Source organism: Pezoporus occidentalis, unplaced genomic scaffold, assembly GCF_034315485.1.
Source record: "Pezoporus occidentalis ecotype Australia unplaced genomic scaffold, CSIRO_AGI_Poc_V1 ctg214, whole genome shotgun sequence".
Classification (NCBI taxonomy): domain Eukaryota; kingdom Metazoa; phylum Chordata; class Aves; order Psittaciformes; family Psittacidae; genus Pezoporus; species Pezoporus occidentalis.
This window is the reverse complement of record NW_026914007.1, coordinates 33,520-46,987: the sequence shown is the minus strand read 5'-3', so window position 1 is coordinate 46,987 and position 13,468 is coordinate 33,520. Positions and strand designations below refer to the sequence as shown.

At 38.1% G+C, this 13,468-nt stretch overlaps 1 protein-coding gene across 10 annotated transcripts in view; it reads right to left on the bottom strand.

The window, feature by feature from the left end:
* DENND5A (DENN domain containing 5A) overlaps window positions 1-13,468 on the bottom strand; it is a 70,537-nt gene that overhangs the window by 43,641 nt on the left and 13,428 nt on the right. For 6 of the 10 annotated variants that reach the window (XM_062619811.1, XM_062619800.1, XM_062619806.1 and 3 more), the window contains exons 2-4: window positions 6,343-6,414; window positions 5,633-5,742; window positions 4,302-4,962 (exon numbers count right to left, since the gene is read on the bottom strand). The exons of 1 other annotated variant lie outside the window; for it this stretch is intronic. In XM_062619811.1, the coding sequence (XP_062475795.1) occupies window positions 4,302-4,962; window positions 5,633-5,742; window positions 6,343-6,414 (843 nt within the window). The remainder of the gene's footprint in view (window positions 1-4,301; window positions 4,963-5,632; window positions 5,743-6,342; window positions 6,415-13,468) is intronic. 3 more of the 10 variants (XM_062619801.1, XM_062619805.1, XM_062619808.1) reach the window with 2 other exon arrangements.

Sequence of the window (13,468 nt, the reverse complement as noted above, 5' to 3'; positions counted from 1 at the left end):
AAACAGAAAGATGGGCTGCTTGCCAGGATTAAGCTTTTCTTTAGCCTGAAGGGGAACAGAAGGGGAAAAAAATTATAAACACAGTTCTTATGGACAGGTAGCATGCAATGCAGTTGAGCCACCAGACGCAGTGGTGGCAAACTCTTTTACCTCAAGAGTTCACTTCAGGCATGACTGTTTGTAGCAGAAAGCATAGTGTAAAAGAAACATTTTTCAACAGATTTTTCTGAGCACAGGTATTCGGCATGTCAGACTCCTTAGAGAAAACATACATTTCTTTAACTGGGCCTTTCACTTCAAAAACCCTGTAACTGCAGTAAGGACAAACTGCGATTAGCAAAAACAGCAGGTCAAAGCACTTGCTATTTGTGTTTGTTTCTGTGTCTGACTGGCTGATTAGAGATGCCAACACCAAGCAGGAGGTGTCCAACTCAGACATAAGAAAATGCCCATGTAAGATATGAGAATTGGGCAACACAGGACTAATAACTGCAAAGAAGTAAAACTAAGACTTTATATCTCCAGAGTGAACATAATTTTAAGCACATGATGGGGAAGAGAGAACCAAAAGCAAAGCAAAGCAGACAAGCACCCCAACAACTTCATTTGTGCTTAAAAATGGCAGCAGAGAGCAATTAGCGAGAAAAGAAAAACTGTTCAAGATCACAGTCTGTGCTGTGTTACCTTTCTCCTTCTATAGTTTTCAGCTTAGAAAATAACTTCCAAGCAGATTTCGCAACTGTCTTAACTCAGTGCACACCTTTCAGACGAGCTCTATAGCGATAAGGAGTATTTCCATTCCACTGATACAAGAGCAAAATAAAATGCAAGAACGCAAACCATCTCCTGCAGAGTAATTTGGTGAGGGTACTACTGAAGGTCCCTAGCACCACTCTCTCTGCCAGAGTTCCTCAGCACTGGCTTAGCACTAGAAGTAGCTTCAGATTCTTCACTGTCTTACAGTCACCTGCCTTTCTCTAACGCTCTTCCAAATGGGAGACAAGTCTCTCAAGAGGACAATCAAATCAAGGTATTCATTCCCTACATTTGGCTTACACCGATTCAAAACATGCAGACTGTGCCAATACAGTGGGACAAAAATGAATTTCCAGAAGCATAAGGTCAGAAACACGTCAAAGGAATCTTAAAGCAAAACACATTCACTACCAAGTGAAGTTACTTCTATTCCAAGTACTAATTGGAACTTACAAGTGCTAAACAATTTGTTTCAAGAAGAACTGCATCTGTCAGCAAAGTCCTCCAAGAGTTTTGGGTTTGGGTTTTTTGTTTGTTTGGGAATTTTTAAATAAATCTTATAAGAAAACCCTCTGATCCTGCCATGTACTGTTCTAAACCTAAATCCGCCCAATGTGTATTGCAATCTCATTTGACCTAAGAGAACAAGAAATGATCTCACCAACTCAACTGTCACAGATTTGAGCACCAAGAGATTTAGCAAACCCAAAGGACACTTGTGTAAGACTTACATTCTGAAGGACAACCTAGACCTTACACTACTGCACATGCAAGAATGTGCACAAGCCCTTACAAAAGTTCAAGAAATTCCTGATTCCACTTTGAACTGAGTGAACCTTTACCTGTATCTCCACTCAACATTCCCTGGTTTACAAACTGCAAAACACTGACATTAGTTTCCAACAGAGAAGAGCAAAATGTATTAAGAGCATATTCCTGCTTTAAAAAAAAAACAAAACCAACCAACAACAAAAACCTCCACATAAACTTAAAGAAACCAAAACAAAGAAGGTAACTGTTAAGTACAGGTAAAGACAATCAGAACCTCAGTCAGAAGTTCAATTTTCCTACTGATATCATCCTTCTAAGCAATACAAGCAATCACTTCACTAAACAATTATAAAATTTGATGCCACATAGAAGAACATAGAGTATCATGGTTAGGAAAGACAAAACCAGAAGTTACAAGAAGAAAAAGTTTACCTTCTAGAACTTCAAAATACTTCATGCTCCCATTTCAAGTCGTGTGAAAATAAAGTACATGACTATTAAAAAACATTTTAGAAAATGGCTTCTTCAACTTGGCTATTGGCAATGCCAGCAGCATGCAGTAACTGAAGTGGTTTTTTTTTAACAGAAGTTTTGAAAGTGTTCTGACTATTTATTAGGAAACTGCGCCAAAGTGGTTTTAAAGAAAAAGAAAAAAGCAGGTAAAAAAAGCATCAGGATCAGATCCCTTAACAAGTACTGAAGAGAAGCTACATTTCAAAAAACTATGGCTGCTATTAAGTCACTGCCACACTTTGTTCACCAAAATTGAGGACCAGATGTCAGCAAACAAATAATATTCTTTTTCTACTGAAAGAAGACTTTTCAGCCAGAAACTGTAGGCAAGAACTTGACAGAGAGAAGAGACACTACCATAATGTGCCACACAGCCCAACTCGGCCAAAGCTTGCGGTGAGGCAGGAGAACACTGGACAGAAACTGGACATAAAGATACAGGCCCACAGCCCTTCGGCTGCATAGATCCCTCTGAATTCCATATGTCTGCATGTGCAAACAAGCAACTCAAGTGTTCCAAAGCTATTTTAAACTTCTTTAATTAGCCACTGATCAGACACACTTGGAAAGCACCCAAGAAAAAAAAGCTGAATGTATTAATATGGCTTAGAAAGAGAACTCGGGATACAGAAGACAAGTCCGGGAGCAAGTAGAGTTCCAGCCCAGGAGAAATCAGGATTTATAACATGATGGCCTGAAAAGAGATCGGGGAATACTGTTCCAATATGGCAACGCACTCATTGTTTTTCTTGAAGTGCTTCCAATCAGTCAGGCACATGCACTTCCAAGCACAGGAGGTCTAAAGCACAACTACAGGCCAACTGGACTGCTTTCTTCTGCAGACGGAAAAGCTGAAGTTTGAATCTTTTACTGATGGGACACAGATATCCACATTGACAAACTGTCCCTAAATCTCAGATGTATAATGCATTTCTGTAGGCAAGTGTTTCTAGATTTTCTATGAATAATAAGCAAAGCAATTTGGTTTTTAAATCCAAGAGAGTAACCACTATCAAGGACAGTAAGTTGACTGTGTTTTTAGTTACTGTATAGTTTTTTTCTGTCACAGTTAACTGTTTATACAATGCAACAACTGTGATATAACACCCTGCTGGCATTATACACTTTTAATCACCTTGACTATACAAACAAAACTTATCTTTGGCCTTAGCCTGTGCACATCTCAACACACAAACATCCATATTTCATGCTTGCAGAATGTTGCTCATAACTGCAGGCTATATCTTATAAATAGCTACCATTTGTATTCTACATTCTGTTCTGTCACATCTCACTGGAAGAAACTATCACAAACAGATTCCAGTAACACTGTGGAATATCCCTAGATTTGTCTTGGAGTCTTCTAGGCCTCTTTACCATTACTATAAAAAGTGTTGTATGATTCAAAATGCAGTCTGTCTACTTTAAACCATTCCATTACGAACAGGTGGATCTGGACTAATGCTAGCCAGCTTGGGGGGAAAAGAACAAGTGTAGAAAATTTATCTTCTGGCACAACTGCATATACTCTGTATTAGAGTAACAGGAGCAGAACAAAGAGCTGAGGATTCAAAAATTTCAATACAGAAAATGGATACCACAACCACATTACTTATTAATTGATAAACATACTATTTCAGCTTAGATGTTGTCTATCCTCTTCAAAGCAAGCTTTACCTATGTGACTTCAGCAATAACTGTTTCAAGGCCTTACCAGAGATTTGGGATTTAAATTCAGTCAAATAAAACTTTTTTATGCTAATTTTATTTCAAAGTAAGAACTGAAATCTGACTTCGGGTACTCAAAAAAAAAAATATATATATTTGCAACATTAATTCTTTTTCAGAACCATACATAATTAACTAGGTAACTTCTCAAAACGCATGGATACTGTGGCAGAGATTAGGACGCAATTCTGCTAAGCAGCTGCAGAAGGCATACTACTCTATCCAATAGCACATTTCCAGGGACAACAATAGGGAGGACAGTCAGTCCATGAACACAGAAGCTTATGTGAGAGCCCAAAGTTTTAAGTTTACGGGTCTAAAACCAGGAGCCAATACAATTCTCTCTTTGCAAAAGAAGTCCAGTTCTTTTCTTCGCATTAAAACCTGCACACAGATAAGCTGGACTGCATTAGCATGCTTATGCCACTTTAAAGCAGCTATACTTCTGTTTGTGTGGTTTTTAGAATTCAGGAAGTTAGAAGACCTTGTGCCAGTACAACTACAAAAGAGGAAGACAAAAAACAAGTACTCACGCTGTGAATAAAGCAGTATCTGAAATTCCAAGAGGGCACAGGTAAAGAGTTGAACCACATTTTCTACTCCAAGCAATTCAAAAACCTCTTTAACCGGAAAATCAAATAATGGTAGTTCACTGGTGCTTGGCCTCTGGCAGACAATTGGTCCATAAACACCTGAAAATTTTAATGACCTTCCTGCTGGAGGAAGAGGAACCTCATAGAGTATATTGTAGATGTAGCTTTCTAAAGGTAAAGGTGGCGGCTGAGGTGAAGTCACTGCTTGGTGAAGTTGTTCTAATACTTTCTTACAAGCTTTCATAAAAGACATTGGAGTAATCAGACAAATGCACTTTGAGACATAAAGAGTGTCTCTGCTGATGTCATAGGAGTTAAAACGCTGCAGCTTTGAAACAGAAGTGCCATTGCAGTCTCCAGTGCTGCTGCAGCTATCTTTGTCATTTGTGGGTGGAGTATGAAGAATGTCATATTCAGCATTGTGCATATGATACAATGTCTGCATTGCACTGCAGATCTGTTTGCTAGTAACTTCCTCAAAAAACGTGAGAGAAAATCCAAATGTCCGTGAGCCATCTTCACGAGTAATAATAAAAGAGTGGAATTGAGGTTCTCTGGAATCTGCTTGTGTCTTGAAAGCAAGCCCTTTAGGCATACACAGCTATAAAAAAAAAAAAAAAGGGAGGGAAGATAATATCAATTAAAACACTTTTCTCTCCCCTTGCCTGCAGAAACACTGATGAAAAGAGGATTTAGAATCCACAGACTGCCATCACATTTCACTTTCAGTTCTTTTAAGTGTTACATCTCTGTACAATACAATAATACGCATACATCAGAAAAACTAAAAGGAACATATTACAAGGGCTATATCCAGTTTCTGTTGAAACTCATAACCATTTTGTTACCAACCTCAATGGGAATAAAATAACAGAATTGAAACGCAGGCAGATAAAGGGAAGTGTTTTGGTCACCAAGACCAGAAACCTGATAGAGAAAAGTAGAAAGAAACTACACCACATTCTATTTAACAGAAAAATCATGCACAAAGGCTCACTAATTGCAGATTAATTTATTTTTCTACCAATTCTCTAAAATGCAACAAACTGTGGGAGAACAAAAGACTTCTAGGAATTTATCACTTACAAGTTGCAACTTAATTTCCTTTAAAACAATATCACAATTAAATGAAAAGCCCCTTTTAAGTCTGTATAATTTTGGAAACAATAATGCATTTCTCTATCTGTAACAGATGTCACACTTTCCTGTCAAAGAAAATACAGATGAATGCCTTCAATTGTTAAGGTAGGAAGCCATTAAGCGATACCGACCATTCCCACTGCATCCTGGTCAAAAGGGTTCCATTCAACATTCTCAGGATAGCGAGCAAGAACTTTGGATTTAAATGTGCGTCTTAAAGGAGTCTGCTCAAAGTTTTCCCCTGCAGGTAAAAAAAAAATACGTAAATAAATATTGCATTCTCTTTTTAAGCTCAAACAAGGCCAAATAGCAGGACATCAGCAGGTAGATGCGAGGATAAGTGAATTAAGCAAACACTCCTTTTAAGAGAAACAGAAAATGCAAGACAGTTAGTCAGCATACAATCAGACTGCAGATATCAGCAAGGATTAGCATAGTAACATTTCTATGTTGTCAAGTATCTGTGCTTTTCCTTAAGCGCAATTATCTTGAAATTGTGGTTGTGACGGCAATTTTCTAAGTTACTCTTCAGATACTTCAGATTCTTGTTAAAGCATAGTTAAAGCTTCAATTTCAGTGGGATTTTGTTAATGAAGAAAAGCACAAATAGACAAGATGCAAAGATGATGCAAGTTTAAGATTGACATACAAGTGGCATCACTTAATTTCTTCTTCATGACTTAGGAAAAAAGGGTATCCACCATCTATTACAAGAAGTTAGCTGTGAAGAGAGTCTAAAAGGTTAAAAGATCCTAAAAGAACCACATAAATGCCCATGAAGATAGGGTATCAGATGAACAAAGATTTGTGTTTTTTTTTTACCCCACGCTTTTTCCTTTACCTTCTGTTGCACTTGAAATGAAACGGCTGGCACCATCTCGGGTTTTAGAGGCCTGTATATACTGGCATAAAGCTATATAACAAATAAAAACAACACTGCATTATACATTTCATACTGTCAACTGTAATTACATAGCTAACACCAGCAAAAAAACATACAAGTATGTTACACAGGACTAGCATGCATAATAGATTATCTACTCTAATACGCTTTTTATACATGTACAACTTCATACAAATACCTCATTTCAAATACATGTTTCTTGAAAGAGATGATCAGTGTGTAACATACTCCTAGCTCCTGTATACACAACCAGAATACTAATGCAGCAATAGGAATTAGCTGCTTGTGAAAATAAAGTTTTACATGTTAAACTATAAAATACTCCCAAAGAGCAGATGATGTAACTAACCCCAAGGACAAGGCCATTTCAAGGCCTTCAGAACTATATGAATTTAAGTAGCATGGTCCAGCTTTTGGCAGATGCCATCCATACACTAGACTAGCTATTACAGTCTTGTTTCTGAGCTCTTAAATCTTCTCCAGAGAAATGATTGTTGATTGTGATAGCACAGAACTTTCTGCAGTGAATCTTCCAAGTGCGTGTAGTTGCTTTAAAAATTAAGTGCACAACTGCATATCTTAAAATAAGCTTAGCTATCTTACTAGAATGCAATTAGCTAAATGAGCATGCAGCTGTTGACAGCTGCACTAACAATCAGGCACAATTGCATGAAATCATATGCTTTAAATAAATTGAACTATTCCAGCAACACCTGCAAGAGAGAAAACACACTTCAACTTCTCTCTTGTTTTCTTACATGCAACAAATACATGGCAATTGAAACTGATTTCAAAACTGGCTGGGTTTGTTCTGCACTTTTACAGTAATATTTTAAGTCCAATTTCTAAGCCAACTTAGAAGCTTTATTTCATATAACATTTGCTTTCACAAAGTAGCCATACACTGAGACAGTTATAACCCTGCCTATAGACAATAAAGAACCTAACAAACACACCAAATAAAACTTCGTTTCCATGGAATGTTTAAGAGGTCCTTTGAGAGGTAAGTCATGTAACCCCAGATTTGGTTTAAACCAAGTCTTAAGATACCACCTCAAACAGAGACCTTACCATCCATCAGGACCTAGGACAGGTCTCAATACCCAAAATACCCACATGCATTTTGCTGACCCTCTGGGGCTTAGCACTGGAATTTAAAGGAGGAATTGTTTTTTCTCTTTGTCTGAAAAAATCAACCTAGCTGATTTTCATACAAAACCACTCAGCTACATTATTTATTACCTTTTCTTCAATAATATCATTGTTCAAAGAGAAAAAATGTGTTTGGGAAAAACTGAAACGTATATAAGAGAGGGATAGCTATGAAAAGAAAGAACACAATTGACTGAAATAAAACCATTTTGGAAAGAGCAGAGCCAATGACAGAAAACACAGCAGCCAAGAACAATCTTAAAATACAAAACCAAGCATTTAAAGAAACTTCCAATCTTCCAGAAACAGAAAGAAAAGTGGACATAACACCACATCTCTATTTACTGACACAAACACACAGTCAAATAAAGAAAGTCCTCTGTAAAAGAGGCTTTAAAAATAAGTCAGGGAATTTAACACACCTACTATTTTCTATATTTGCATCTGTGCAGATGATGTAATGTCAACTTTTAGATAGTTGAGGAAAAACCTCAGACATTTACTAAGCTGTTTTGTTCCCTTTGAGTTTGTTTTTCCCTTTCACATACACACAAGGGAGAAAAATATCTGAAGGCCAAATTTTCTCCTGGACTTGAAAACCTCACGCTACAATTATTGAGTTAACTATGTGCAAGGTCATGCATATTTCAGAAATTAAAAAGAAAATCCGTTACTTGAAGACGTTTTCATGAAGGTGAGAAATGTGATAAATATTGCAAAAATACATGATGCTGCTCTTCCCTTCTGACAAAAAAAAAACAAATACAACAACAAAAAACACACACACACTGGGGGGGGAGGGGGGGAAAGGCAAGCAAAACCCCAAAACAAACACTGAAAGGATGCTTATGTATTTTAAGAGGCATTGCCCCATCTCCTCCCAAAACATATCCTCTCCAACACACACTTAAATTTTTTAAACCTGAAGCCTGTCTATAATGAAAGTATTGAACTTGATTTCTGGAAACCCACCAAGTCCTGATCCAGAAAGAAACATAAGGCAATACTCACATTACAATTCATCAAACAATTTAGCTGTTACACAGACACTACTCTTGCCAGAGTGCTTCCATATTACACTTCTTCCCTACAGCCATACTACTCTCATACTGTATGTGTCATGGTAATTTCTGTGTGAGTGCAATGCTCATTTACTCTTTCACAGCAGCACAGTCTTCCATCTTTAGCTAGCTCTTCTTGTAAAAGCCTTCATGCTTGTAATACAGCAAACCACTGGACCTTCAGATTGGGCAATGCCAACTACCAAAGACACTGACAGGGCAGGGAATCCCAAGTGACAGCTCACCTATAGCTTTTGTAAAGTTCAATCCAGGAGCAGAAAGGTGATCTGTGAAACTCCAGAAAACTGGCCACCCTGTTTTCTTGCCATTACAACTAATGAGAACCCAAACACAAATAAGTCCATTGCCTAGGGTCCCCTTGCACTTCTCCCACTAAGTAGCTAATGATTGTCAATAGACAGCCAGCCACAGATGAGGGAAGAATCCTCAAACAATATTTGCTTACATCCAGAGTCAAAAAAGTAATTAATCCTAAATTTATAATTAGGTAGAAGCCTCAAACACTATGCTCCAGCAAAGCACCCAACTACAACACATCTCCAGTAGGCAAAAATAACTCATGATCTCAAGATCTGACTGTGTGTGATTCAAACGTCTGATTAATTCATAGAACAGAATCATAGGATTTTATTGGTTTTGACATGAAATGGCTTATATTGAAATGGTTTTGATAAAAACACTGAAGACAAGAGCAGGTTTAACAAACACAGGAGACAAATCCACCAACAAAAGTGGTCAAAGTCTTATTCTAGAACTGAAAAAAAAAGAAGACATAAGAGAAGATAAACTCATAAAAATATGATGTATCTCACAAGTTTCAGAGTGAGCACAACTGCCCACACTTCATAAATATCAAAGGACTGCAATTATCAGATCATGCTTTTCTTAGGGTTCCTCTCCTCTAGCAGAAGTGATGGCTAGAAAGTACTTTCCTTACTGATCCAACTTACTATAAAGAGGTCTTCAAACATGATTTCTCTGTAAATAATTTCTTTCTTTTGTTCAAGTTCCATGTAAAAGCAACTTCTTAATGGAACACAGTATTGCCTGCTGAAGACTTGATAATCCTCACTTTTCCTACAGGAAAAGCTCTACAAAAAATGAAGATGTGAACTGCTACACAGACTGCAAACTTGTAATTACCTGGATTGAAAGCAAGAATGGTAATCAAATGGCTATAAGATTATTTGTCAGGAATTGTCATACAACACAAAATCCATACATATAAAAATTCCAGGAAAAGGGAAAACAAAACAGGAATACTTCAGGAAGTTTCAGGCCAACATGCTTTTCAACATCAAACCTTCAAAACAGTAAGAATCCCATTGTATTTTGCAATGTACATAGTATCACAGCAGCATGGAGGAACACCATTTCACTAGGCACTGTACAGACTCACAAACACCGCTTCAGAATGAGACCTAGTGCTGCGCCTAGGAAAGGAATCACAGCAAAGCAGAGAATCTCAGAATGTCTTTGTCATTGGAAAAAACACTATCTGTGGCACCCCACTTGAAATAGGACCAGTGAAATTATTTGGATTAAAAATAAATAGAGAATGAAGAAGGCGTTAACAAAGATTAACGTTTCACTAATCCAGTTTAGCCCATGTCCACACAAACAGCTTAATGAGCTCATAGCGATACCCCAAAACAGGAGGGAAGCAAGGATTAAACCACCGACACAGAGGTTCTTAAAGTGGTGCACTGAAGAAAATATGGAACTACAGCAGTTTTAGTAACCTGCATGGGTAACTAAAGCACTCCCAAAGCTGCTCCTCCTCCTAAGGCCCAGCCTACCCACCTGCTGGGTCCTGCCATGATGGGTAATAAGAGTTTTCAACACCAGCAACCACCATCTGGATTTGGTAATGCCCTTTCTTTCCTCTCCTTTCTTCCAGACTTCTTCAACCCTCTAAGACTCCACCACAGGGTGGAAAAGGAGCAAAGATGCTGCAGCAGTCAGTGACTTTATTTTATCCATCTAAACTGTGACAAAACCAAGCTATTCCCACTATGACACTATGCAGGCAGTCAGACTGTTCACAGTCCTATACTGTTCTCTCCTTTTTTGCTACCATGTAATTTAAAAAGACATGCATAAAGACTTAAATTCTCAGAATAAGCTTGCTTATCAAAAGAGAAGTCACCGGCTGGGCATAACCTCCGAGTCAGTCTTCGTGGGCGAAGGACGTCCAGGACATCAAGCACTGCTGCTACCAAGGCTTCAGCTTAGCCCAGCTCTTCCTGAGGCAGGCAAAGCTCAGCTCACAGCAGTCTCAGACTGGAGTGACATACAGTCCCTACTGTCCAGATTAAATCTCACATAAGAGTCAGGTAGTTATTCCAATCCCTCCCTCTCACATCTCTTCAGTAAACTGACCCTGATGGACTGTTTGCAGGCATAAAAGAAACTACACACCTGCTCAAGACTATCAAGGAGCTGAAATACATTTAGTTGGAATATGAAATTAAAACCAGCCCCTTGTTCACAGAATCATAGAATAGTTAGAGTTGGAAAGGACCTTAAGATCATCTAGTTCCAACCCCCCTGCCATGGGCAGGGACACCTCACACTAAACCATATCACCCAAGGCCTCATCCAACCTGGTCTTGAACACTGCCAGGGATGGAGCATTCACAACCTCCCTGGACAACCTATTCCAGTGCCTCACCACCCTAACAGGAAAGAATTTCCTCCTTATATCCAATCTAAACTTCCCCTGTTTAAGTTTTACTCCGTTCACATCCGCACTGAAGACGACACCACTCCTCTAATAGTCATCTAATACAATTCACAGCATATGGAGCTATGAGGACGGACAGACTTCAGTTCTAACATTATTTTATACCACCATGAATGATGCTGGTGTACGTGTCTGTTATTTGGACCTCCTAATTACAAGCACAAGAGAAGAGCTAATGCATGCACTCCAAGCATCCTATGTCTGAACTAACAACTATACCTCATTTTATTGTATGGTATCTTACTGAGTCACCACACACTGAACATAAGCCGTACCACAATACAGATTTGTAGTGAACACTGGCAACCTCTCTATCATTTCATTTCTCCTCCCTGCTCTTAGCTATTACTTTTCTTGCTGTTCAACCTGCAGGCAGAAAATAGCTGTATCTGTGTCTTGGTCTGATGAGAATTAGTACTTACAAACTGAGAGATGCTACATGGAGTTTCCAACCTGCACAGTGCAGCATTACTTTGAAACTATCTGCATGAAACCATCCATATCAATGGATATCACTTTTCTACAAGTTCATACACAGAGCAGAAGGAAAAAAGTTATAGAAACTAGAATGAACTTAAGCATTCTTCAACTCAGTAACCTGAACACTGTCTACCACTGGCCTCAGCTTTGAGAGGGAATAAACAGAATGAATTCGGAAGGTCTAATTGTAGCTCTTTCCTGATTCACTCAGAGAAAAATCTGATGCACTACCTTTTTTCCCTCTTTGGGAGTAGAAAGGAAGAAAAGAAAGAAAAAAACTGCTTGGAGTTTCAATTACTTATGACCTCCCGCTATAATATAAAAACAATTACATTGTTTTTGACTGAAAAGTGGATTTACTGCAGGTGAAAAATATGAAATTATGAATTCTCAATGAAAAAGAAAGACAAAACCTTTTTTAAAAGGCTGGAAATTCAGACTTAAAACCCTACCACCTGAGAGACACACCTCACAGTCCTCTCCCTTCCCTTTTTTGACTATGCCATTTACAAAGATCTGTTTACAACCTGAACTATTCTATGATTCTACAAACCACAGGGAAGTGCAGCTTACAGTTGTCATCACCATTATTAGCTGCATGTAACCATGCTACGTAATAACACACTCCCCATCAAGCTTTCATGCGTAGTCACAAAATAAACTTATATTGAAACCTCTTAACATATACACTGTAAATTCAGGCTATGCCTGACAATCATATACATCCTCTCAGCTTACAGCAACAGAAGCCACACATACCCACCTGGCTTGCTTGCAAATTTCTAATGCTAATTATCAAGAAAACTGCTCCCTGATTGTAATAATTTATTTTTCCCTGCCAAGTAGTTTGCTCCTTTGTAAGTATGCTTCTAACCCTAGATGGGTTTTTTCTCTTCAACACATCAATCAATCAATCACTCTCTGTGCCCCACACGCTGACATAAAATGTTTCCATTCATGTAATAAAGCTCTCTCTAGTACAGAACAGAAAAGCGTGGCCTACGCTGTCCTTAATTAGAAAGGTCAAACTTGATAAAAAAGAAAATAGATGCCAGGGATACTTCACAAACAAAGCTTTTTAAAACTGAATCATAGTTTTTTGTATATGCTCTCAATTCATTATTTGGTTTTAGTTTTTAGGAAGTGACTGCAGTGCCGCAGATGTAAAAATTATGCAAGACTGAGAATTGTACAGGAAATTCTCTGCGCACGCTCGCTAGGAAAAAGTCTTTAAGCAGGTGTTTCAGAGGTAGAGTCCAGCTCAATTTTCCCTCTATGATAATAAAGAGCAAGTCAGAAGAAGCTACCTCATTACCAGAAAAAGTGCCTGATAAAAGAACTAAATGGTCATGCAGCACTGGTTTTACAAAATCTTTAATACTGCCACCATCATTTGTTCATGAAGTCTCTTGATCTGCTCAAAATAATTATAAAACAAAGACACACAGAAACTTCTACTGATTCTGATAAAGTGGTTGGCTGCTTTCACCCTGCCAAGCACCTTGCTTCTTTAAATTCTTGTGGTAGAGTCTGCTATTAATTAAATTTATTTGGTCTCAGTGTGCATTTATTGTATACATGACATCTTCCAATTAAAAAAATA